Source organism: Puma concolor, chromosome E2, assembly GCF_028749965.1.
Source record: "Puma concolor isolate L17-30 chromosome E2, mPumCon1.1.hap2, whole genome shotgun sequence".
In the NCBI taxonomy this organism is placed as follows: domain Eukaryota; kingdom Metazoa; phylum Chordata; class Mammalia; order Carnivora; family Felidae; genus Puma; species Puma concolor.
Window position 1 is genome coordinate 44,749,279 of NC_141681.1, and position 24,714 is coordinate 44,773,992.

Genomic DNA, 24,714 nt, shown 5'->3' on the forward strand with positions numbered 1-24,714 from the left:
GTTGGGCATCCGACTTTGGCTCAGGTCATGATCTCACAGTTTGTGAGTTCCAGCCCTGCATCAGGCTCTGTGCTGGCAGCTCAGAGCCTGGAACCTGCTTTGGATTCTGTGTCTCCCTCTCTCTCTGCCCCTCCTGGCTCACATTCTGTCTCTCTCTCTAAAATAAATAATAAACATTAAAAAAATTTTTTTTTTTTTAACATTCTCTTTCTGTCTCCCTCTGCCGCTCTCCCCAGCTCACACTCTCTCACTCAAAAAAAAAAAAAAAAAAAACTTTACATTTGAAATATTTTCAAATCAAAATATCGCCGGGGAAGGGAAGGACCCTATGTGATAAAAATGATGGTATTCTGCAAATCCGGAAAAATGCAGTTAACCAGAAGGGTCAGGAAGGTCACCATGCAGGCCCCGCCCCTCCTGGTGTGGCGTTTAGTTCTCACCGAGGCATTGCTTTGTATTTGTTTTCATATTCTGTTTATATGCCTTGTATCCCCAGGAAGCCTGTAAATTCCCCAAGGGCAATTTTTGTCTCTAATTTTTGGCCCCACAAGTGATGGAATTTTGGAGCTGGAAGCCATGTTTGCAATCCTCCCCTGCAGATGCCCCGCCCCCCTTCATATAGAAGGAAATTCTGGCCCCTGGAAGGAAAGGAAGCTGCCCGCGGGCATCTGATCCTAAGAGGAGTGCAGGTGTCCCAGCACCCAGGCCAGTGCATTCTGGAGACTTTCCCGGCAATTTGGAAAGGTCAGGTTCTATCAATAGACAGCCAAGGCCCTGGCCCCGCTGAGCCTCCGTTTCCTCATCCACACAATGGGCATCGCAAGAGGACTTCTGCCTTTGGGTTGTGAGAGGCTTAAATGGTTCTAGCTCTTCACACAGTACTGGAACCTAGTAAGTGCTTAGTAAGCAGTAGCTGCTACCGCACATCCGAAAGCCAGGCCTTCCGCGTCACCGGTCACGTCTTGTAAAGAGGCCCGCCCTCCTGTCATCGGTGTGCCTGCCACCTGAGCCTTTGGTCCTCCTCCCCGTGCAAGCATCTCCCACACGCAACTCCTCCCTCTCTCCTTTGCACGGATGCCCCCCACCCCACCCCCTGACACACACGGGTGCCAAACAGGAAAAGACTATTTTCAGAACATGCTTTGTAGCTCTTGTTTCTCCTCCACTTCCTATGTGACCTTGGCCATGTTTCTTAACCTGCGGGAGCCTCCATGTGCTTCTCTAGTAAAAGGGGCCATAACAGAACCTCTTACCTAGTGAGGTCACGCACCCAGCAGGGAGCCCAGCAATGCACAACAAATACAAGTTGTCCTTGTTATTCCTTCCGGGCCACACCCCCCAATGAGGACGCCACTCCCTGGGGCTGCACTAGGTTCCCGCCACTCTCTTCCTCGTGCTTCCTCCCCCACTGCCCGCTTTTTCGGCCCGGATGCTCCTCTCAGTGCTGAGCATGCGCGATGCTGCACGCCAGCGAGGCATGGCTCCTCCCTCCGAGTGCCCTCTTGCATCTGACCAGCCCGACGACGTCTCCAGCTCAGCCCCGCTGTGTGTCACCGCCCCCCCCCCCCCCCCCGAGCTCCTTCAGCAAAGTAGCAAGAAAAGAGAATCCTCCCCCCTCCCCTCAACCAACCCCTCCTCGGGGAGCACGGCGGACCATGATGAGAGTAAAAGCGCGTCGTATTTATTCACAAATCCCAGTACAGACCCCTTGCGAGACTCAGGAGATCTGTCCCCCCACCCCCAGCTCCTCCAGGTCCTGTCAGCTAGTATGACAACAGGAAAGTCAGTCTGCTGAGTAAGGCCAGTGCATCAGTTTAGGGAATGATGGCGATGACGCTCTGGAAGAGAGGAGAGAGGGAGTGAATGCAGGGAACGCAGCCCTGAGGGGACCAAGGCCTCTGTCCTCAGCCCCCTAGAAAATGAGAGGGACGTTGACACTAGCTTCTCTGACCTCGGACTTGCTTATGTCCTAGACTCCCAGATTCAGGAAGAATAGGGAGCCAGCCCTCCCAGGCAGAGGTGCCAGGGGCCTCTGTGGGAGCCCAGGGGCCTCCTCCGTTTTGCCTCAGAGGATCCCCTGCCACCCCCACGGCCCAGGAATAAACAAGGGTGTGCCTTGGGGCTGTTCCCACCCTCATCCGTATGCCCCAGTCTCTTGCGGCTCAGGTACTAATTGCAAAGAGAAGAGCTAGGACTTTGCTTTGGGCCCAGAGTAGGGAGCAGGGTCCCACGGGAGCCTTTATACTGGGGGGCGAGGGGGTGCCTATCAGCCAGGCAATGGACAGAGCGACAGGCTCCCCCCGCCTCCCACCGGCATATGGCTGTAAGGCAGCAGAAGGACTCACAGTGTATTGAGGGAGGAAAGCTGGTGAGAAGTGTTGGGCACAGGGAGGGGAAGGTTTCGGCAGTGCCTCCCCCGCTGGCCCCCCGTGAGTCTGTTTTGCCAGTTTATGTCCACCTCCACGGGAATGGAAAGCAGCCAGAAGAGGGGGCGAGGGACACAGAGCAGGCAAAGGAAGGGAAGGCCAGAGCTGGGAAACAGGTCGAATGGATGGCCTCTGCAAGGCTGAGTCTGTCCACCGTGACATTGTCCGTGAACGGGCAGCGGAAAGGGATGTGACTATGTCTCCAGAGGCCAAGAGCACAATGTAGAAGCCACGTGGGCACTCACCTGCCACAGAGCTGGAAAGTTGAGGAAGGCCTTGTTGACCGAGGCCTGGAATTCAAGGACAAGAGGGTTGGTCACCAGCACGTGCCCCACCGCCCCCCCCAGCGGGGCCTCCCCTCCCTCGTGCTACTTGGGAGACTTACTCCAGATGTTAATGTTGTGGTTGCGCCCCCTCCGTGCTGGCCGGTGGAAACGCCTGGATGAGTGCCCTGTGGATGAAGCCCAGACTGTCATTATAACCCGTCAGCCCTTCAGGGGTTCCAAGTTCATCTTCCACCACTGACCTGCTGCCCTGTAGCAGGGGCTGGGGTGGGAGGCATAGTCTAACCCCCTGCCCCCTCACTGTCCAGAAGGAAAACCCAGAGCCCATGTTGCTGTGGGAATTCTGTGAGATGAGAAGAAAAGCCTGGAAGGATGTCCGCCCCCTCCTGACTAGTCTTCCCCAATTCCCTCTTATTTCACTGAACACATGCCCTGTTGCTGAGAAGGCCCTGACTGGAAAGGGAACCCAGAGAACCCACACAGATCCTAGTGTGACCTCAGCCCGACCTCGGCTCTACCCCCTCTGACCTGATCCCTAACTTGGGTTGATCCCTGTCCTAATTTTATCCCCAGATACTCAGCAGTGCCTCTGCTGCTGTGGTCAGCCTTGAATCCCACAACAAACCTCCCCCTCCTGACCTCCTCCCAACGAAGACTGCTGTCTGACCCAGAGCCCACCCCTCCACCCCGTATACTTTCTGCAGAGTCCCTTCCTCCCCACCCACCCCTGGGTCCCTGCCTGGCAGCCGATGTGGCTGTCGGCTTCAAGGTCGAGGTCTGGGCCAGTCCTCAAGATGGTGTCCTAAAGATTCTTTGTGGAGATTGGAGCGTGGGGAATTGAGACAGGCAGGGGTCAGCCTTCTGGTCCCCATGCCCCCTCCTTGGTGCCCGTTCTGCTGAGTGCTAGCCACAGGACCTTGGCAAGTCCCCTGAAAACCTCAGTGAGCTTCCATTTCCTTATCTGAGAATCAGGGAGTCAGCACCCTCACCCTGCCTACCTCAGAGGCTTGTTATGAAAATGAAGCAGAAAAGGGCTTGTCTCCAGAAGCCATTCCCCATGCTTCCTCTGATGCTCTGGGTTTTCTCAACACTCACTCTGTTTGCACTGCCACAGATCTTGGCCCAGTAACCACTTCCTGTTCCCCAGGAGAGGCTTCGTGTGCCTCTCTTTACACCTCCTCAACTGGGAGGGCAGCTCCCTGAAGGTGGGGCTGGGCCCCTTTCACGCTGTCTGATACAGGGCTTTGCCATGAGGTGGTTTGATCCATCTGACCAGCTGAGCCCAGAGAGGGAGTGTGGCCATGGAGCTGCCCAAGTTTCTTTCACCGAACCCAGGCTACATGGACTACCCAAATGTCCCAAGGGTTTAACTTTCCCTCCCCCCAGCCCCTTCTCCCCAGTTCCCCACCCCTGTTCACCTACATTCAGCAGCTTGTTGGCCTCCTTGCCGGCTTGGTTGACCCCATTATGAACATTCTGCTGCAACCTGTCCACCTCCTTCCCGGCCTGGCCAGCAGCATGGTGGACACCTTGGCCAAGTTTCTCCGCTTCCTTTCCAGCCTGGCCGGCAGCGTGGTTGACCCCTTGACCAAATTTCTCTGCCTCCTTCCCGGCCTGGTTGACCCCATCGTGGACCCCTTGGACCACTTTGTCTGCCTCCTTTCCGGCCTGTTCAACGGCATGGTGAACGCCCTGGCCAAAGTGCTCCACCTCCTTCCCAGCCTGGTTGACTCCCTGGTGGACCCCCGGGACCACTTTCTCTCCCTCTTTCCCACCCTGTCCTGCAGCATAGTTGGCCTCCTGGCCAAACCTGTCTGCCTCCTTCCAGGCCTCATTAGCCCCATGGTGGACTCCCTGGCCAAACTGCTCCACCTCCTTCCCAGCCTGGTTGACTCCAGGATGGACCCCTTGGACTATTTTGTCCCCCTCTCCCCCAGCCTGCCCTGCAACATAATGGACATCGTGACCAAACTTCTCTGCCTCCTTCCCAGCCTGGCTAACCCCATGGTGCACCCCCTGACCAAACTTCTCTGCCTCCTTCCCAGCCTGGTTAGCCCCATGATGGATCCCCTGACCAAACTTCTCTGCCTCCTTCCCAGCCTGGTTAGCCCCATGATGGATCCCCTGACCAAACTTCTCTGCCTCCTTCCCAGCCTGGTTAGCCCCATGATGGATCCCCTGACCAAACTTCTCTGCCTCCTTCCCAGCCTGGCTAACCCCATGATGGATCCCCTGACCAAACTTCTCTGCCTCCTTCCCAGCCTGGTTAGCCCCATGATGGATCCCCTGACCAAACTTCTCTGCCTCCTTCCCAGCCTGGTTGACCCCATGGTGCACCCCCTGACCAAACTTCTCTGCCTCCTTCCCAGCCTGGCTGACCCCATGGTGTACCCCCTGACCAAACTTCTCTGCCTCCTTCCCAGCCTGGTTGACCCCATGGTGTACCCCCTGACCAAACTTCTCTGCCTCCTTCCCAGCCTGGCTGACCCCATGATGGATCCCCTGACCAAACTTCTCTGCCTCCTTCCCAGCCTGGTTGACCCCATGATGGATCCCCTGACCAAACTTCTCTGCCTCCTTCCCAGCCTGGCTGACCCCATGGTGTACCCCCTCACCAAACTTCTCTGCCTCCTTCCCAGCCTGGTTGACCCCATGGTGTACCCCCTGACCAAACTTCTCTGCCTCCTTCCCAGCCTGGCTGACCCCATGGTGTACCCCCTGACCAAACTTCTCTGCCTCCTTCCCAGCCTGGTTGACCCCATGATAGATGCCCTGACCAAACTTCTCTGCCTCCTTCCCAGCCTGGTTGACCCCATGATGGATCCCCTGACCAAACTTCTCTGCCTCCTTCCCAGCCTGGTTGACCCCATGATGGATGCCCTGACCAAACTTCTCTGCCTCCTTCCCAGCCTGGTTGACCCCATGATGGATCCCCTGACCAAACTTCTCTGCCTCCTTCCCAGCCTGGTTGACCCCATGATGGATCCCCTGACCAAACTTCTCTGCCTCCTTCCCAGCCTGGTTAACCCCATGATGGATCCCCTGACCAAACTTCTCTGCCTCCTTCCCAGCCTGGTTAACCCCATGGTGGACCCCCTGGCCAAACCTCCCCGCCTCATTCCCAGCCTGCCCAGCAGTATGGTGGGCCCCCTGGCCAAACCTCCCTGCCTCGCTTCCCGCCTGGTTGACCCCATGATGGACCCCCTGAATCACTTTGTCTGCCTCCTTCCCAACCTGTCCAGCAGCGTTGTTGACCCCATGGACAAACTTCTCTGCTTCCTTTCCTGCTTGTCCGATGCCATTGTTGATCCCATGGGCTACCTTGTCCAAGCCGTTGTTGAGCCCCTGGACGCCCCTGTCCAGCTCTTTGCCAGCTTGGCTCCCCATGTGGCTAAGTCCATTAAAAACTTTCTCCACTTCCCTTCCAGCATGAGTGATTCCATTATTGATGCCTTCCAGGGCCTTGCCCACCTCTCTCTCTGCATTGCTCAGCCCTCGGTTGATTCCTTCAATGACCTTCTCAATGGGGTCATCATTGGCCGCCCATCCAGGAAGGGCCCCCCAGAGCAGTAGGAGGGAGCAGGAGCTGAGCAAACTGGCAAGGTGCATGTTGTTGGCAGGGTGGGGAGGATGCAGAGAGGAGCCAGAGAAGCAAAGCTGCTATTTATCCTCTACCTCCCTCCCTCTTCTCCACCCCTCATGACTCAATTACCCTGTGAGGCACTGACTTGGTCCCCAGTCAGGGAGGTATTTCCCAGAGAGCTTTGAGTTGAGCAATGAAGAGGAGGAGGAAGAGAGGGTGAGTCATGAATGGAGAACACTCACGTGGCATCTTCGCCTCTTGCCCATTTCAGGCCCTCCACCCCAAAGCCCAGATGGCCTCCCTTCCAACCACCCCCTCTTTTCATTCCTCCCCCACCGTCCAGGTCTCCTCTCTCCCAACCCCACCTTCCAGCACCCCCATCCTCACGACCCAGGCCTGGCTCTTCACTCCTCTTGGGGGACGGAAGGATCCAGTTTCCCCAGTAGTGAGAGTCTGGGGCGATGGGAGGTGCAGTCAAGGGAAGGAGAGCACTCTTAGGGAGTTGAAGGAGTCATCAGACCTTGCTCTTACTGTTCCAGTAGATGCCCCCTGCCCTACACTTACCGCGTCCCAGCCCCATGGGTCTTCTCCCTGGTCCTCAGACACACCAGGTTTATTCCTGCCTCCATGGCCTTTGCACTTGCCGTCTTCCCTGTCTGCAACGCACGACTCAGATCTTCACATGGTGGGTTCTTCCTTATTCTGCTCTTGACTCAAATGTGGCCTTCTAAAAACAAAAAATGAAACAAAACAAGAACCTTCCCACAGACCGACCAGCCACCACCTGCCCTTCCTTCTGGTGACCTTTGTCATGCCCAGGCTAGACTCCCGGCTGTTCCCCTCCAACCCCTGCCACCATGTGAACGTTTGGGGCTTTAGGCTGGGACCGAGGAGGCCCCAGGGGGAGGAGGGAAAGAAGGATGAGCCCCTGGCCGCCAGCCCAGGTTCTGGCTGTCTCTCAGTTATATTGGATGATATCATCCTTTTGTTTTTATTTTTATAAGTATTTACCATGACCCAAAATTATCTTTTATATTGTCTACATCACCTATCAGATTGTAAACTTCCAGAGGACAGGGCTTTTGTGTTGGTCACTGCTACATCCTCAATTTTTAGAACATTGCCTGGGGTTCAGTTAATATTTCCAGGCTAAACAAGTGGATGGATTAAAAGAAGCACTCCCCAAAAGTATGTGATGTAAGTACACATAGTAAGTATGCTTGCTAAGGGAGCCCGAGTCTCAGAGGGCGCTGGAGAGAGGGGTGCCTGGCTCCCCAGAGCAGCATAGGGCCCCTTGGGGAGGGTTACAGATTTTGGAGCCAGGACACATTCTCATAACAGAACCTTGGCTCCTGCTTCCTAGGCCTTGGGCAAGGGCAGAGGACTGATTGCCATGCGTTGGGACAGGACGCAGTGTCTCCTGAAAAGCCGGTTGAGGCAGCCACGGGGAGGGGCCGAAGACCGGGGGCAGCAAGAGAGTGTCAGCCAGAACCTGGGCTGGAGGCCAGGGGCTCATCCTTCCTTCCCTCCTCCCCCTGGGGCCTCCTCGGTCCCAGCCTAAAGCCCCAAGCGTTCACATGGTGGCAGGGGTTGGAGGGGAACAGCCGGGAGTCTAGCCTGGGCATGACAAAGGTCACCAGAAGGAAGGGCAGGTGGTGGCTGGTCGGTCTGTGGCAGCATCGTTATCTGGGGCTAGTTTAGAGGCAGGCGGAGACCAGAAGAATGAGAGCCAGTGTGTGGGTAAGTTGGGTGTAGGGGTGAAAGAGATTTGGGTTTTGATGCCAAAGGGAGAGACAGAGAGGGGGTGGAGGTGGGATTCCCGGTGGGAAGGCTCACGGGAAGGAATGTACAGGGTGTGAGTGAGCGGGGGTGGCAGAGTTATGTGCGTGGGTGCCCAGGTGTGGTGAGAATCTGCACGTGTTGTCAGCTCTGTTCAAAGGCCCACCCCCCTCGGAGGACCCATGGTGCCACCCGGGGTCCTGACGCCCAGGCCCAGAGACCCAGGGGCTTCTGCCATTTCTAGGCACTCCTGTAGAGGGCGACAAACCGTGCCACGTCTCCAAGCTTGAACTCATTAAATCTGTCTCCCAGTTTCACGCTCCAGGGACAAAGCCAAATCCCTGGGCAACCTCAGGTGTGGCTCTTCTGGCCTTGTCCGGTGCCTAAATGAGGGAGTTTCCCGTGCCAGGAGATTGCAGGGTGGGGAGGGGCGGGTAGTGAACTTCAGAATCCTAATCCGCCCTAAGATTGAGAGGTGGGGTTTCTCCTTTTGAAATGCACTCCATCGTATCCTTCCACCTCTCTCTCTGCCCATCCCACCATCTCCCGGCAGCCCCAGTGCTTCTCAGTCCCGTTCCCATTTGCCACTACTTGATTCAGGACTTTGGCATCTGGCGCCATAAGAGACTGGCCTGGAGTCGTCCTTCCTTTGCCGTCCTCTGTTGGCTTTGGTCATGTGGCCCTGTTGCTTCTCTAAAGCAAGTCAAAGAGGTTTCTGTGGCCCAGCGTCACAGCAAACGGTCCCCGGGAGGGAGTGGTGGGAGCACACACACGGCCTCAGAGAGCACATGCCCTGCCCAGGGCCTTCCCGCTCTGGTTAGGATCTGCAACCATTCCTAAGGGCTGGCGAACACTTGTTCCTGAGGCTTTGGCAGATCTTTTTTTAATTATTCTTATTTTTTTTAACGTTTATTTTTGAGAGAGAGAGAGAAAGAGAGATACAGTGTGAGTGGGGGGAGGGGCAGAGAGAGAGAGAGAGGGAGACACAGAATCTGAAGCAGGCTCCAGGCTCTGAGCTGTCAGCACAGAGCCCGAAATAGGGCTCGAACTCACAAACCACGAGATCATGACCTGAGCCAAAGTCTGACACCTAACCGACTGAGCCACCCAGGAACCTCTGCTTTAGCAGATCTTGCCCATAAAGTCATCTGGATCTGGGTCAGCCTTTGGGAGGATAAATCTTAACTCTGTTTCTTCTTTTGTTATTGGCCGGCTCAGATTTGTCATTTCTTTTTACACCACTGTTGATCCTTTATATTTTCTTAATGTTTATATTTGAGAGAGAGAGAGAGAGAGAGAGAGAGAGAGAGAGAGAGAGAGAGCGCACCAGGGAAGAGGCAGAGAGAGAAGACGACACAGAATCCGAAGCAGGCTCCAGGCTCTGAGCTGTCAGCACAGAGCCCCACGCAGGGCTCGAACTTGTGAACCATGAGATCCTGACCTGAAGTCGGTCATTCAACAGACTGAGCCACCTAGGTGCCCCACCCCTTTATATTTTCTAAGAAAAATTTTAATTGCATCTAGCTTTCCACATCTGTCATTGTAAAGTTGTACAAAACTGGCCCCTCTTCAGTCCTGGTTTCATTTGGGTGATCTTCCACAGCCCCCATCATACATGTTAAGTTTGTCCCCCTTTTCATTAATACCTGTATTTTGGTCTTGAGTCATTGAAATTTCCCCATCTGTACACCCAATTTATCTTCAGTTCCCCTTCCCTGAAGCATCCAAACAGGAGAGCTCACCTTCACCCTGTCCCATGGCAGGTGCTTGGCAAACGGAGTTCCCACGAAGGCTTGGGGAAGGAAGAGGTTATGGTGTCATCCTGCCTCTTCTGGCTTCCACACCTCTCTCTGAGATGGTGACTCCCTCTTGACCCAAACCCCCACACTCCCTAAATCTTGGTCACAGCTGTGTGTCAGCTAGCCCTGCAGGTGAAGGCCCTTGCCTGTGAGTCACAGATGTGCAAGCAAGCCCCCACCCCCAGTGCTTTAGAGGAAAGGAGCCATCTGTCCATCTGTCCCAGAAGCTGCTTTGCCCTGGCACAGTTTTAGGTGGCGGAGGCCCCATGGTGAACGACAGGGGATACATTGAGCAAATAAATTAATAACTAGATCATGACAAACTATGTGAAAAGCCACAAGAAGAATGGGATGCTGTGAGAGGATCTGACTTGGCGGTCACTTAAATTTAAGATTGGGAGTCAGAAGAAATGTGAGGATGCAATATTTCTGTATTCACTCTGGTATTTATTGAGTGAGCACTGTAGGTGCCAAACCTTCCTCTAGTCAGTGGGATAGAAAAGTGAAGGTAGACAAGCACTCTGCCCTCCAAGAGTCTAGGGGGCAGAGACACCCGGCAAGAAAACGAATAAACAAGAGGATTTTTAGGGAGAGACATTTGCTGTGAGAAAGATAAAAATGTAGGGAGTATAACGATGGAGTTTTGCGCACTGGAACATCTACCTCAGGGAGCGAAGTCGGACAAAGCTTCCTGGGAGATAGGCGGGTTGAGGGGGTGAGGGCGAGGGTCGGTAGTGATTGAGGCAGGACAGAACTTCAGATGGGAGTCAGGAGGGCCTCTCTTAAAGGGTGGCGCCGGAGGGAAACCAAGAGGCAGCCGAGCAAGGACACGGCTTTCCAGGCAAAAACAAACAAACAAACCGCAGCTAGGCAGCTAACTAACCAGAAGAGGGTCAAGGAGCAGCACACAGCCAGTGTGCCCAGGGAGAGGGAGAGAGAGAGAGAGAGAGAGAAAGAGACCAGGGCTTTGGGGACCAGTGTAAAAAGTTGGATTCTATTCTAGACGTCAGTGGCGGGCGGCCTGGGGGCTGCGGTGCACGCGCGCGGACGTCACACGCTTCGCACCGCCTCCTCTGTGACGTCACAGGGCACTGTGACGTCACGGCGAGACGCTCCGACCCCACTAGCTTGGGCACCCCACTAGCTTGGGCGCCCCCCGCGCCGCAGTAACGTCCCGGCAGCTCCCGGAGCGACCAGGCAATGAAACCTTAGGCCATGTCGAAACGCGACATCGTCCTCACCAACGTCACCGTTGTCCAGCTACTGCGACAGCCGTGCCCGGGTGAGGGAGGCAGCGGGGCGACCCCGGGGAACGGGAGAAAGGGCTGGCCGGAGCCCCCGCAGCCCCGAGCCCCCTGCGGCGCGCGTGCCCGCCGCCCAGTGTCCACGAGGGAGGGGGCAGGAGACGGGGTGCGGCGCCGCTGGCCCGCGACTCCGCCACCGCGGAGCCGCTTCCCTCCATCCCTACCCCCTGCGCAGCTGGCCGAGTGGTTTCTATAGCGATGGCGGCGGGCCAGATAGCGGCCCCCATCGGCCGTGGCGCCGCCAGCGCGCGGTGGGAGCAGGGGCCGGGACAGGGGCGGAGCCGCGTCTACGAGGGCGCATTTCTGAGAACGGCCGCAGGTGGCTGAAGAACCTCAGCCAGCTGGGTTTCACGTAGGAGGGACGCTCTTATCGCCCAGCGCGGAAAGGCCGCTTGGGGGTTGGTGGGCTTTGTCCTCCTCGGCCTGTGCACAGCGAGAGCCGCGCCAAGCACGTTACAGGCGTGCGCTCATTGGAAGCTCACAAACAGCCGGTGAGACCAGGGTGTTTATTGACCCCACTCAGAGCGGCAGGGAAGAGCGCGAGCCGCCTCCCTCGGTCTCTCGGCACCAGAATAGTAGCGCTGGGACTCCCAGGCCCCTGCTCCGAGCCATTGGGCAGCCAGCCCTACCGCACCCAGCCATAGGTGCACCCACACTCCAGCCGGATGAACCCAGGTCTTGCCACAGGGCAACCGGCATTCCCCCGGCTGCTTCCGGGGCCTCCGTACTGACCGCGGCCGGGGTGCCAGGGCCGGAGGCGGTGGGAGGGACCGCCGAGGAGCTGCGCGGGGCAGATCCGCTGCTACCCGCTGCGGACCTCCCGCCTGCTCAGCGCTCGCCCCGTGACCTCGGGCCTCGGTTTCCCCTCGGTGAGGCGGACTTATCGCTCCTGCCTCACGGCATTCAGCGAGCAGGTGGCCGCGAGAGCTCAGCACGGCACCTAGCCCATGGCAGCACCCAGGAAATGGGAGCGTCATCTTAATTAGGAGAGCACGCGCCTGTTGCCTTTGTTTCACCTACCAGGTGATGCTTCATCACTGAAGCTCCTTCAGGCTCTTCCTTCCTAGTGCAGGAGCTTCCCTCCAGCCCACGCACCCCACCCCTGGAGTGGAAGGGAGGAGAGAGAAAGCCTGGGGGCAGGTGGGAGAGGAGAGCCACCCGAGTTTTCTCCCGAAAGGCCGCCGAGTGGTCTCAGATTCCCACTCTTAGCCCAGATGAACGAATCTCCCTCTTTCGTGATAGCGGAAGCAGAACCCCCAGGAATGCAAACATCCTAGGTCACCAAAGCCACAGGGTCACTGCCACCAATAAATAAACTCTTAAAACCTTCATGAACTGGTATTGCCCCTGGAGACCCACAGTCCAGACTCAGACCACATGGACTGCGGCAGCCGGCAGAGGTCAGGGAGACCCACAGGCCAGCTGGCCCAGGGCTCCTAGCCCCACCACCTCCCAGGTGCCTTTGATTCTGGCGCCAAGAGCAACACCCACCTTCCTCCTCCAGGGCCTCTCCAACCTCTTCTCTCTTCCTTTCCTCACAAGTACTCTTGGTAGCAACCTCTTCCCTCTGCTGAGGTCAGCACCTACTGGGCCTGGAGATCTGAGTCTTCACAGCAGCCCCCAGGTAGAAGGTGCAGATGCAACACCAGGAAACAGGCCAGAGAGCTCATTCACGTGCTCAAGGCCACGCAGGTGGCTGAGCAGGGGCTGACATTCAGGCCTGATTCCCAGCTAGAAACCCTCTGCCGGCCAGGCCCCCTGACTGCGGCCTCTACGTCTCCCCGCCTCTCCTCAAGCCCTTATCTGTAGCCCAGCGAGCACACCCCCAAACACAGGGGTTTTCAAATGCCGTATGGGAGTGGGAGCGTGTACGTTTGGAGAGGTGGAGGCTGGAGTGGGTTTCCATTCGTTTCGTGTTTTGATACACCTGTATTTCCTACTACTCTGAGCATAAGAATCACCTGGAGTGCTTTTAGAATCAGGAGTCCTTGGCTTCAGTGTAGACCTATTGAATCAGATTTCCCTAGGAAGAGGCCGACCGTGGGATTCTTATCATCAGAACAGCTTGGGGACCACGGGGTTGGCACAATTATCAGACAAGTTTGGGAAATAATCTTTGAAATATTAATGTATGTGGACTGTCTCCTAGACTCCATCATAAGCATCACATATATCATCTCATTTAATCACAGTGACTCTCGGAGAGTGTACTATTATTTTCATTTTACAGAGGAGGAAACTGAGGCATAGACAGTATCACTCCCAAGTGATTGTTAAAAATACATGCATAATGAGTTAGAATCTCTAGGGGAGAGGCCCTGGCATGCGTATCTTTTTTTTTTTTTTTTAAGTTTATCTTCAGAGAGAGAGAGAGAGAGCATGTGAACAAGCAAGGGAGAGGCAGAAAGAGAGAGGGAGAGAATTCCAAGCAGGCTCTGCGCTGACAGCAACACAGAGCTCAAACTACAAACCATGAGATCATGACCTGAGCTGAAAACCAAGGCGTCTGACACTTAACCGAGCCACCCAGGCGTCCCCAGGCATTGGTATTTTAAGCAAGCCTACCCCGTGATCATTCTGTGGATCAGGTGGGTTGGGGAAACAGTGGGCTAGGTGGTTGGCCACTAGGGGCCTGGAACCAGCAACAGTTCTGGGTGGCAAAAAGGGTTCATTCTCTCCCACTATGGTGGCGCAGCTCACTGTCCCCACTCTCCTCAACAGTGACCAGAGCACCACCCCCGCCTGAGCCCAAGGTTGAGGCAGAGCCAGAGCCACAGCCCGAGCCCCAGCCTGAGCCAGAGCCTAAACCTGAGCCAGTCAAGGAGGAAGCCCTGCCTCCTGCCCCTAAGAAGGTCCCTGTGGTTCGGAAGCTGACCGTGGGCATCAATGGGTGAGTCAGGCCTGGCCCTAGCCGCTCCTGAAGGCTTAGGGCCCAGCCTTTCCTCTGGTTGCTGCCTGAGGCATCTCCCCATTTCTCACCATCAGTGCTCTCATTCTGCCCATCCTGGCTGAAGAAATACAGGGAGAAGGTACAGGGGTGCACCCTGAGAGGGCTCACATTCTGGTGGGAATCAGGAACACGACAGTTCAGTGACGCATGCCATGAACAGCATGGAAGTTGGGTACGGTAAGGCTGGAGAGAGTAGTGGTAGCCAGTTCTGAGGTTGGGGCAGCTCAGTGGGCTAACAAGCAGGAAGTCAGTGCGTGAAGCACACTGGCACTGGGTGGGGAGCAAGCAAGGGAGAAAAGGAGGGAGGGAGCAGGGGGAAGCTGGTAGGGGCCTGGCAGGCCACGGTAAGCAGTCCAGATTTGGTTTTACTGATTAAGAGCCATGGAGGTTTTCCAGCCATGAGACATAATTTGACCTAAGCTCTATAAGATCCATCCAGCTACAAGATTAGGGATAGGGGGACGGGCTGAATGGATAGCAGAAGCAGTGAAGAGGCTGAAGAGGACATCTGGGCAAGAGATGACAGTGGCCGCACTTTGCCTGCTCTCCCCAGACTGAGTCCCACCCAGTACCCTAGAGTGCACCTCCTGTTATCCCCTTCTCTCCCGTCCCCTCCTCTGCCTGCTGGCGAGGATTCTGAGGACAACCCCCACAACCCTTGTCCCTGGACAGATTTGGACGCATCGGCCGCCTGGTGCTACGCGCCTGCATGGAGAAGGGTGTTAAGGTGGTGGCAGTGAATGATCCATTCATTGACCCAGAATATATGGTGAGCAGCAGGCCGACGGTAGACCTGGGGAAGGTGGGACTGGAGTGGGGAGGGGGCTCGGGAGAGCTCCGTGGAAGGCTCCCAGATGCCATGTGGCTCCTTCACCGGGGTGGGGACACCCTTGGGCTGCCAGCTCCTCCACCCTTGACACTCAAGACTGGGAGCCATCCTGTCTCCCACAGGTGTACATGTTTAAATATGACTCCACCCATGGCCAGTACAAGGGGAACGTGGAATTCAGGAACGGACAGCTGGTCGTAGACAACCAGGAGATCAACGTCTTCCAGTGGTAAGGGAAGCTGTGTGATGCATGCCTGCAGCAGATTAACACAGGAGCTGTAGAGATGACCAGATGAGAGTCCAGCCCCTTGTGTGGGGCCCGGAACCCCCCCCAAATTGTGTGTGCACGTGCCTCTGGGTACTGGGCTCGAGGGGTCTGAGAAGTCCCTGGCCCCTAAAATGGTGTAAAAACACTAATCTAGAAAGCTGACCCACTCTTTTTATTTAGCACACATTTACATGTTTTCTCACAGGCAGAGCAACTCGATGTTTAACACTCAACTTCTGATTCTCCTTCAACCCCCAAACCTACTCATCTCCCTTCCCAGGAAATGGCATCACCACCTAGCCAACCGCTTCCACTTGGTTCCTACAGAGCAGCCACAGAGGCCATTTAAAAACATCACCTGGACGCGGTGACTCCCCTACTTAAATCTTCCAATGGCTTCCCATTCCCCCATGAGTAAAATCCCAGCTCCTGATGGGGCCCCCAGGACTCTTAGCTCCCCCCTGCCTTTCCATGTCATCCCAGCCAAGCCGGCCATCCACCTCTTGGGACCCTCTTACACCTGGGCAATGCTGACTCCTTAGTACCCATTTCACGTGGTTCACACTGACATCAGTACCCTTCCTGCCACTGAAAGATATGTTTAGATCTGTAAATCAAAAGCAGTAATGTTAGATATTTAATATGCTTTCAAATATAAACACTTTCAAGATAACAAAAAATTTAAAAATTTATAAAAGGGGAAACCGTAACCGTTCTTTATCTTTCTAATGTAAATTAGCAGCCACAACTGGCCCTGCTGCCGCTTGAGACAGCCCAGCCACTCCCAGCACCTCGGTGTCTATGCGCGCAGGGCAGGAGGCCTGGGGGCAGGAGGGCTGGTGACGAGGCACTCAGGGCTGGGTGCGAGCAGGATGACCAGGACGGTGGGTGGGGGCGGGACTGGAGAGCCCCTGAGTATATAAGCTGCCTGAGCCAAGTTTGGAATCTTAACCCCTAACACAATTCCGGCACAGCAGTCACTGCTCAGACATCCCGTGTCCTTTCCTTGCTCAGCCTGGCGCTCCTGCCACCTGGGGCACTCTCCCTGCCTTCCCCATCCCATCTGTCCCCTCGGTGTGCGCCCAGCACTCAGGTGCTGCCTGCCTTGGTGACTCCAGCAGCTCTTCCCTGTCCGCCCGCTTTTGTCACTGCACTGTGGATGTTCTTCGGGCACTCGGCACCAGCCATGTGGTTTGTGTGTTTTACCCTCGCTTCACCCCTTCCTAGCTGGGTGACCTTGGGCAAGAGACTGAAATGTCCTAGCCTGTTTCCTACGGTATCTGCTGGGGATGATGATCATACCCACCACAGCAGTAGTGGGGAGTACGACCGAAGTTAACAGGTGTGGGGGGACACTGGGAAGGGTGTTTTCCCACAAAGCCACAGTCATCTCGCAGGGAGGGCCCTCTTGCTTTGTGTCGCCATTACGGCTTTGGCACCGCAGACGCAGGCCCTAGCCCTGGGTAGACTCTACTTCCTTGAAGAATGAATGGAATCCTCAAAACAGCCCTCTGGGCAGGAGGGCAGGGCCAGTGACAGCCTAGAAAAGGAGCTGGAGTCTCCTGAGATGCCAATTCAGCAACGGCAGAGGAATATGAAGTGCTCCCCTCTCCACCGCAACTTGGAAGGCAGGAAAAAGGGGGCAGCAGAGAAGAACTAGTTGGGCCAGATGATGAAAAGCGCACCCTGACAGAACAGATGACCGGAGAGAACCATGTGTGGCGGTCCAGGGAGATGGGAAGCAGCTTGTTCGTTCGCTTGTTCCATTCTCACAGTGCATCCAGGGCCAGCCCGCCTGCCCTCTCAGCCGGCTCTGCCTGCTACTCTCCTCCCCTCTGCCCAGGTGCAGGCTCCTCTGAAAAATGCCAGTAACAGTGCCTACTCCTCAGGTCGCCAGGGTTAAAGGAGTTCGATAAGGTAGAGCACTCAGAACATGGGTATGTGGCAGGCGTGTATATTGGTTAACAAAAAAACCCCCACCAACACTGAAACCCTCTACAGGGTGCAGGCTCAGTGGCACAGAGTGGTCTAGAAGACAAAACAGATGCTGACAAATAACCGCAGAAGAAAATATCACTGTTGTGATAAACCCCGTGAAGAGAAAAAACCAGTATACGGTTTATTCACTTATCGCTGCTTGGCTAAAGCCAAGTAGAAGACAGCAAACACTAGGTGTCTGATGTTTCAAATACAAACATTGGCTATCAAGTGGAAATGTGAGCTTCTCAAACAGCAAACAGAATCTCCTCTACTTTCTAATGTAAACCACTAGTCACTGCAGGCCCCAGGGCCACCTCAGGCTTCAGTTCTCCCCTGGGATCTGTTCTCAGGGATGGAGAGTGTCTTTAGAGACTTGCCCAGCCTCTCGCACCGGGCTCTCGGTGGAGGACAAGGGACTAGGAGGGCTGTGGGGAGGTTGTCAGGGCTGGGGACCGGAAGCGGCGGGGCAGGCCTCACCCTGCCGGGGCCCACATTTTGGGCAGCATATGTAGAATGGACCTGACCTGGCTGGGAGCAGTCAGGGATGGCCCCCCTGGGGGCGTTGAGGCTTAAGTCAGGAAGGTGGCAGCTTGGACCCAGGCATAGCAGGCGGGGTGGAGTCAAGAAAAGAGGCCCGCAAGGCAGGGTTAGTGATGAAAGGCAAAACCAGCAGGATCAAATCCACTGGGACAGCTAGGGTGGGGGAAAAAGCTAGGGTGGGGGAAAAAGACAGTTGCAGGCCAGGCAGGAAGGTGTCTGGTCAGCCTTTTGAACAGTGCAGGCCATGACTGTGAAGGCAAGGCCATGCAGCAAAAGACTGACTCCAGCGCTGCCACCCTCCACAGCAAGCAGCCCAGAGATATCCCCTGGAAGTCTGTTGGGAGCCCCTTTGTGGTGGAGTCCACGGGTGTGTACCTGTCGTTAGAGGAAACTTCGGTAAGTGGGGGACAGGTGCCTAGGGCTGGCTGGGTGGGTGGGGGGGGGGGTGACATTTGAAGCACCTCCTGACATCTGTGCTCCTTCTCTAGAACCACATTGAGGCAGGTGCCACGCGTGTGGTAATCTGTGCACCGTCACCAGACGCGCCCATGTTTGTCATGGGGGTAAACGAGACGAACTATAACCCTGGCTCCATGAAAATTGTCAGGTAACGGGCAGCAACATTCTGAAGCATGTGGGTGGCACCCAGAGGACGTGCCAGCCTCACCCTCTTCACCCCTACTCCCAATAGCCCCCTGGTGCTTTCACATCTCCCTTCCCAAAGCCTTAACAACCATCACATTAACATTACCCTGAGACTGTTAGAACGGCACGGCTCCTGGGGAACATGCTTGGGGAGCTTCTCCGGCCACACTTGTGGTGCCTCCTTCAGCCTGAAGGCACCCCCAGTGATCTCTCTCATCCCCATCCTGACTTTCACAAAACCAGGCCTGTGTGCATAAACTGAGAGGTGAGGGGGGTAGTGCTGGCTCTGGGCCTCACCTCACGGTGCCCTTGCACACCTGGGCCGTTTCAGCAATGCATCCTGCACCACCAACTGCCTGGCCCCCCTTGCCAAGGTCATCCATGAGCGATTTGGGATTGTGGAAGGGCTGATGGTGAGTTGGAGAGGGGCTGGAGCAGGAGGGATGGCAGGGAAACTCTACACCTTCCTCCCAGGACTTGCTTAGTGTGTGGTGGTAAAAGGGAGAGACTGGTTTCGGGAGGAGGAGCCAGGTGGTAAAGTCTCTTAAACACCGTGCAACTTGCAGACAAGGCTGGACCCTGGCCTGCATGTGGCCCTCCTGTGGTCTCTGGTGGTGGCCACACCAGTCTCCACACCTGGGTTAGAACCTCAGGCCTGGGAAAAAGAGGCATGGAGTTTAGGAGAAGGCCTCAACAACTCAGCCCTCTTCCTCTCCCAAGACCACAGTTCATTCCTACACTGCCACCCAGAAGACAGTGGACGGGCCATCAAAGAAGGCCTGGAGAGATGGACGGGGTGCCCACCAGAACATCATCCCAGCCTCCACAGGGGCTGCCAAGGCCGTGGGCAAAGTCATCCCATCCCTCAGCGGGTATGAGGGCAGAAAGTTACAACCAGGGTCAGGGGGTGCACCCAGGAGGACTGGACTGGCTCCCAATCTTTGAGGTGTCCACTGAGGGGAAAGCAGAGACAACGAGGAATGGACAGAAAAGTCCCTGGGTTCTGACTCCCACCCCTAATGTGGGATTCTCCAGGAAGCTGACGGGAATGGCGTTCCGGGTGCCAACCCCAGATGTATCTGTTGTGGACCTGACCTGCCGCCTGGCCCAGCCTACCTCATACAAGGCCATCAAAGATGCCATAAAAGCAGCAGCCAAGGGGCCCATGGCTGGCATCCTTGCCTACACCGAGGATGAGGTAGGGGCTGAGGAGGGGGACCCTGGGAGGAGCCCTCTGAGGAGGAAATGTGATTGTCCACTTGCCAAAGAGCTGCTCACAATGTATCAAGAGAGAGACTGCAGGGCTGGGAAGGTCTGCTGTCCCTGCCTCAGGGCCTTTGCACTTGCTATTCCTGTGGTCTGGATAGCTCTTCTTCCAGGTGGCCACATAGTCTGCCGTCACTTCCGAGTCTCTACGTCAATTTCTGTCCTCAATAAGATAATCTCTTTCTGGCCCTTTCCCTTACCTGAAATTTCATTTCATAGTCACTATTGGCACTGCTAGCACGTGCACAAGAAAGCAGGGACTTTGGGACTATCTTTTCACCTCCGTGGCCCCAGCCATCTTCCCGGGGCCTGGCACACAGCAGGTGCTCGATACATGCTTAGTGAACAAGACAATGGCTCCCATTTTTCAACGCTTACTTGGGACAGGCCATGGCCGGGTGGCCTCCCTGTGAAGAAAGGATGTCACCATCCCTTTGCTCCCGTCATGCCATCTCTGTACACCCACCTTTGGTGCTGCCTCTGTGCTTTAGTTCCTATAGGTCCACTCTCACACAGCCACCGGGATCTCGTTTTAAACAAATCGGATCACATCCCCCCACTGCTGAACACCTTCCTCTGTGGCCTTAACACCACACAAGGCCCAAGGCCTCAGGGCCTCTGTGTTGTAGCTCCTTCCACCTCAGGCACTGCTGAGGGCCTGAGTTGACCAGATGCTCCTAGACATCCAGACCCAGCCTGACCACCTCCCCTCAGAGAGGGCCTGCGTGCTGGCCCGCTCTGAGTGCCCGCATCGTTACCAGGAAGTCATGTTTATGGTGCAGCATGAGGGTGTTCGCCTTCTTAGTCCTTTGGCCACCCCCAGCAGGCAAAGCCCCAGTATGCCTTCCTCATACCGTTCCCAGAACCCGGACACAGCAGGGCTCCACCAGATATTGCAAATGAATGGATGGCCAATGTGCCTAAGAGTCGGAGCCTGGGCTCCTGGAGGTCCTTGCTCGGCGACCCACACTTTATCTTGAAATTCGAACGCCCAGGTTGTCTCCACGGACTTTGTGAGCAATACCCACTCGTCCATCTTCGATGCCAACGCCGGCATCGCGCTCAACGACAACTTCGTGAAGCTCATTTCCTGGTGAGGGGGAAGGAGTCCGAGAGATTGGGGGCGGGGGGAGAGCGGGAGTGGTCGAGAGGAATACCCTGACCCGCCTCCTCCCTCCCCAGGTACGACAACGAATACGGCTACAGTCACCGGGTGGTGGACCTGCTCCTCTACATGTTCAGCCGAGACGGGTGAAGCAAGACGACCCCTCTTCTGTTCCCCTGGGCTCCGGGGCCGGAACCCGTACCTCCCGTTGCCGCCTTCCCCGAAGAAGGAAGGCGCCCAGTTGTGAAATAAAAACGCAGAGTGCTCACTGTCGCGCCCGTGTCTCTGCGCCGGTCACTGCGGGGTCGCGGCGCGCCCCGCACTCAAACGCGCTCCGCCGGTGCCCGCGGGGGGACCACACCTCGCCGCCCCACCTGGCTCCGCGCCGGCGCACTGGGGCCGCGCAGGCTCCCGGCGCCCGGCGCGGGCCGTGACGTCAGCGCGCCGGCGCCGGCCCGGCCTCGCTCCCAGAAGGCCGCGAGGGTCGCGGCGGAGGCAGGTGGGCGCCAGCCTCGTGCTCGGGCGCCAGGCCTGCCGAGGAAGAGACCCGCGCCCCGCGGGCCCCGGCGGCCGGCGCCATGACCCTGTTCCACTTTGGGAACTGCTTCGCCCTGGCCTACTTCCCCTACTTCATCACGTACAAGTGCAGCGGCCTGTGAGTGCGGGGCGGCCGCGGGCGGGAGGGCGGGGGCCCGGGCCGAGCCTGACCGCCCGCTCCTGCAGGTCCGAGTACAACGCCTTCTGGAAGTGCGTGCAGGCTGGGGTCACCTACCTATTCGTGCAGCTGTGCAAGGTGAGGGGCCCCGGGTCCCCCTGAGAATACCCTGGAAAAAATGGGCTCTGGAAGGGGCGGAACTTGGGGCGAGGTCTCCAAACAACTTTTGTATAGCAGTTTAGTAAAATTGAGAAAACTCAGTTGTGTGGTGGAGTGTTTTGTACTTGCAGGAGCCGCGAACTAACCCCAAGGTCCACACAGTGCTGCTGACACTGCCGGGGTAGCTGTAGCTAGCTCCAGCACCTCCTTGCCTAACCCGATCCCCTGTGACCACCACGGAACCCAAACTTCAGACCCCTACCCCCTTGTCTCCCCTGATCCTGTCATCTTGCCCGCCTCTTGCTCCCTTTCCACTAGGGTCCCTGAACCCCCGGAGCTCTACCCTCCACACCCACGCTAATTTCCTGCATATCCCACCTGGGTTATTCCCCTCACCTTGCAGTGATCTTTCTGTTTTCTCAGATGCTGTTCCTGGCCACTTTTTTTCCCACCTGGGAAGGCGGCATCTATGACTTCATTGGGGTGAGTGGGACAAGGGAGGGGGCAGGAGTGTAGGAGTGGGGCCCCCTGGCACCTGTGCTCACTCAAGCCTCAACCTGACCCGCAGGAGTTCATGAAGGCCAGCGTGGATGTGGCAGACCTGATAGGCCTAAACCTTGTCATGTCCCGGAATGCAGGCAAGGGGGAGTACAAGATCATGGTTGCTGCCCTGGGCTGGGCCACCGCCGAGCTCATTATGTCCCGGTGTGTGCAGCAGCCTGGAGCCCAGATTCCTAAGAAAGGATACCTGGGTTCTAAGGAGGTGCTGGAGGGTGGGGGCTCAGACTCTGGGTGCTGAGGGTGCTGGAGAATCCCTCCCTTTGCCTTCCTCAGCTGCATCCCCCTCTGGGTTGGAGCCCGGGGCATTGAGTTTGACTGGAAGTACATCCAGATGAGCATCGACTCCAACATCAGTCTGGTACGAAGTCCTATTCTCCCACACACCTTTTTGCTGGTGGCTGTACTCTTCCCAAAACCTGGTCCTGACTTCCCACCTCCCTGCAGGTCCATTACATCGTTGCATCTGCCCAGGTCTGGATGATAACACGCTACGACCTATACCACACTTTTCGGCCAGCAGTCCTCCTACTGATGTTCCTTAGCGTCTACAAGGCCTTTGTCATGGAGTGAGCTGGGTGGGGTTTGATGTTGGGTCCAAATGGGGGTGGATTATCTATTCTCCTTTCCTCATTGTGATGTTTCCTTACAGGACCTTCGTCCACCTTTGTTCCCTGGGCAGCTGGACAGCACTGCTGGCCCGAGCAGTGGTGACAGGGCTGCTGGCCCTCAGCACCCTCGCCCTCTATGTCGCTGTTGTCAACGTGCACTCCTAGGCTTGATGTCTCAGACATTCACATACCCTTTCCCTGCCTCCAGGTTTCTGTGAAGTAAACAGTATTTGGAAAGTTGTTTCTGCCTCCATCTTTCTCTCTCTCTCGCTCTCTCTCTTTGGAACTATCTACCAATACCATATTCACTGGGTTCTAGAGGCCCTTGTTCTGGCTTTGAAGCCAGGTAGGCTAGGAAACTGGCCAACACTGGTTTGTCCTGTGTTCTGCAGCAGTTCCCCGGCTCTTCCTTTTTCCAGGATAGACTGGGGGCTTGGAATAGATAATCTTTGAGCAGTGTCAGGGAACAGGTGATAGAAGGGAGCTAGAATCGAAGAATATATTTCTCAGAGGCTTTTCCTCACAGCCTGGGCCCTTCCCTGGCTGCTTACCTCCTAGACTCTCGGCCCTAATCTCCCCTTCCAATCCACCCTTCATATGGAGGCCAAGGGGATGTATCTGAAATCCCAGTTTTATTAGTGCATCCTCCTTGCTTATAACCTTCTGGGATTCCCCATTGCATACTGAACAGTCCAACCACCTGAATTCTGGGTTTGGCCCTTGGGTGGCAGACTTTTATGAGCTCTGAGGTGCTTTGGTTCAGTTCTGTAGCCCTCAGATCAAATCCTGGCTGGAGTCTTCTTAGTATGGAGTACAGAGACCACTGCAGCCAACTAGCACAGCAGCTGAGCCCAACTTGGGCATCGTCCTGGATGCTGCCCTTCCTACCTCTTGTTTCACAAATTCTTTGGGAACTTCTCAGGTGTAGTCGGAGACCAGCCTCATTATTCAGAGGGCAGAGAAGAAAGAGGCAGCCACTCCAGTTGGTCGGTGGCAAGTTTAATAATGGAACTTAAACATACAAGGCTTATCTTGTGGCTGCAGGATGACTGGATCTGTGCACCCACCTGCCAAATCCCAAAAGTTTATATATAGAGGTTTTAACTGGATTCAGTCACATACTATCTAATACCACATCAGTGTCAAGGCTATATCCTTGGGTAGCATGTGGGGTGGGGTGGTGGAGGAGAATGCACATTTCAAGGACTGGGGGTGGGGGGTGAGAAGACTCCCAGCTCACAGGTCAACCGGTCAAGTTCACATGCTCTCCATTTCCTCCAGCACCACCCCAGGCCTTCCCTGTTCTAGTGGCCAGCCACCTGCCCCGTTCCCTCCCCATCCCAGAGGGGATGTGTCAGAAGCAAGGCTTTAATGTCATGTTTATGTTCCACCTTGATGCAAATCCTGCCCGCCCAGGAAGGTGCTCTTCAGCGCTGGTATTCCCACAGGGATCTCCCAAGGCCTAGGATAGGGTAAGTGCCCCCTAGGCAGTCTCTTCCCTCCAGGCTATCAAGGTCCTGCCATAATGTTGCTTAACCCCGGGCTTAAGAAAGCACTAAGCACAGCTGTGCTAGGAGTCTTGATGTGTTCAGAGGGAGCATTTACCCTCAGGTGGGGAAACCACCACCTAGCCCTGCCACCTCTTCATTGTCCCTAGTCTAGACGGTCCACAGGTGTCTTGGAGGGGTGGGGAGTGACTGATTGGTCACAGAGTATATGGGCACTCCTAGCCCAGCTGGGTAGATCTTTGATAGCGTCTCTCTCCCACACCTCCATCCCAAGCCCCACCTAGCCTTTGACATGTATGGGGACGAGTGAAAGTTGCAGAAATGACTATGCAACAACTATTTGCTGAGCAGAGACTCTGATCCAGGGCCACTGTCGGTGGCCAACTATCTGTGGATAATCCCAGCTTTTATGGGGCTCGGGGAGACCAGAACGGTTGGGCTGAGATGGAGGGAGCACAGGCTAGA

At 56.0% G+C, this 24,714-nt stretch overlaps 3 protein-coding genes across 3 annotated transcripts; 2 read left to right on the top strand and 1 right to left on the bottom strand.

Annotated features, from left to right (window-relative positions):
- Positions 1-1,659: 1,659 nt before the first annotated feature.
- SBSN (suprabasin) lies at positions 1,660-6,367 on the bottom strand. The gene is made up of 4 exons (XM_086690912.1): positions 4,133-6,367; positions 2,812-2,877; positions 2,672-2,716; positions 1,660-1,838 (listed from the first exon to the last, which is right to left on the bottom strand). The coding sequence occupies exons 1-4, from the start codon at positions 6,317-6,319 to the stop codon at positions 1,815-1,817; spliced, it is 2,322 nt and encodes a 773-aa protein (XP_086547038.1). The 5' UTR covers positions 6,320-6,367; the 3' UTR covers positions 1,660-1,814.
- Positions 6,368-11,011: 4,644 nt separating this feature from the next.
- GAPDHS (glyceraldehyde-3-phosphate dehydrogenase, spermatogenic) lies at positions 11,012-21,026 on the top strand. Its single transcript, XM_025914560.2, has 11 exons — positions 11,012-11,153; positions 13,897-14,065; positions 14,798-14,894; positions 15,077-15,183; positions 18,048-18,138; positions 18,231-18,349; positions 18,719-18,800; positions 19,108-19,259; positions 19,423-19,585; positions 20,649-20,746; positions 20,836-21,026. The coding sequence occupies exons 1-11, from the start codon at positions 11,087-11,089 to the stop codon at positions 20,906-20,908; spliced, it is 1,218 nt and encodes a 405-aa protein (XP_025770345.2). The 5' UTR covers positions 11,012-11,086; the 3' UTR covers positions 20,909-21,026.
- Positions 21,027-21,218: 192 nt separating this feature from the next.
- Positions 21,219-22,982, top strand: TMEM147 (transmembrane protein 147). Its single transcript, XM_025914574.2, has 7 exons — positions 21,219-21,413; positions 21,482-21,551; positions 21,996-22,055; positions 22,141-22,277; positions 22,407-22,491; positions 22,578-22,699; positions 22,783-22,982. The coding sequence occupies exons 1-7, from the start codon at positions 21,337-21,339 to the stop codon at positions 22,904-22,906; spliced, it is 675 nt and encodes a 224-aa protein (XP_025770359.1). The 5' UTR covers positions 21,219-21,336; the 3' UTR covers positions 22,907-22,982.
- Positions 22,983-24,714: the final 1,732 nt, after the last annotated feature.

Coding starts and splice junctions, on each gene's coding strand:
- TMEM147 (XM_025914574.2), top strand. CDS start 21,337: ATGACCCTGTTCCACTTTGGGAACTGCTTCGCCCTGGCCTACTTCCCC. Junction 22,278..22,406: donor GCCGAGCTCATTATGTCCCG/GTGTGTGCAGCA, acceptor TGCCTTCCTCAG/CTGCATCCCCCTCTGGGTTG. Junction 22,492..22,577: donor TCGACTCCAACATCAGTCTG/GTACGAAGTCCT, acceptor ACCTCCCTGCAG/GTCCATTACATCGTTGCATC.
- GAPDHS (XM_025914560.2), top strand. CDS start 11,087: ATGTCGAAACGCGACATCGTCCTCACCAACGTCACCGTTGTCCAGCTA. Junction 14,895..15,076: donor TCATTGACCCAGAATATATG/GTGAGCAGCAGG, acceptor TGTCTCCCACAG/GTGTACATGTTTAAATATGA. Junction 15,184..18,047: donor GAGATCAACGTCTTCCAGTG/GTAAGGGAAGCT, acceptor CACCCTCCACAG/CAAGCAGCCCAGAGATATCC.
- SBSN (XM_086690912.1), bottom strand. CDS start 6,319: ATGCACCTTGCCAGTTTGCTCAGCTCCTGCTCCCTCCTACTGCTCTGG. Junction 2,717..2,811: donor CCACAACATTAACATCTGGA/GTAAGTCTCCCA, acceptor CTTGAATTCCAG/GCCTCGGTCAACAAGGCCTT. Junction 1,839..2,671: donor ACTTTCCAGCTCTGTGGCAG/GTGAGTGCCCAC, acceptor CCTCTCTTCCAG/AGCGTCATCGCCATCATTCC.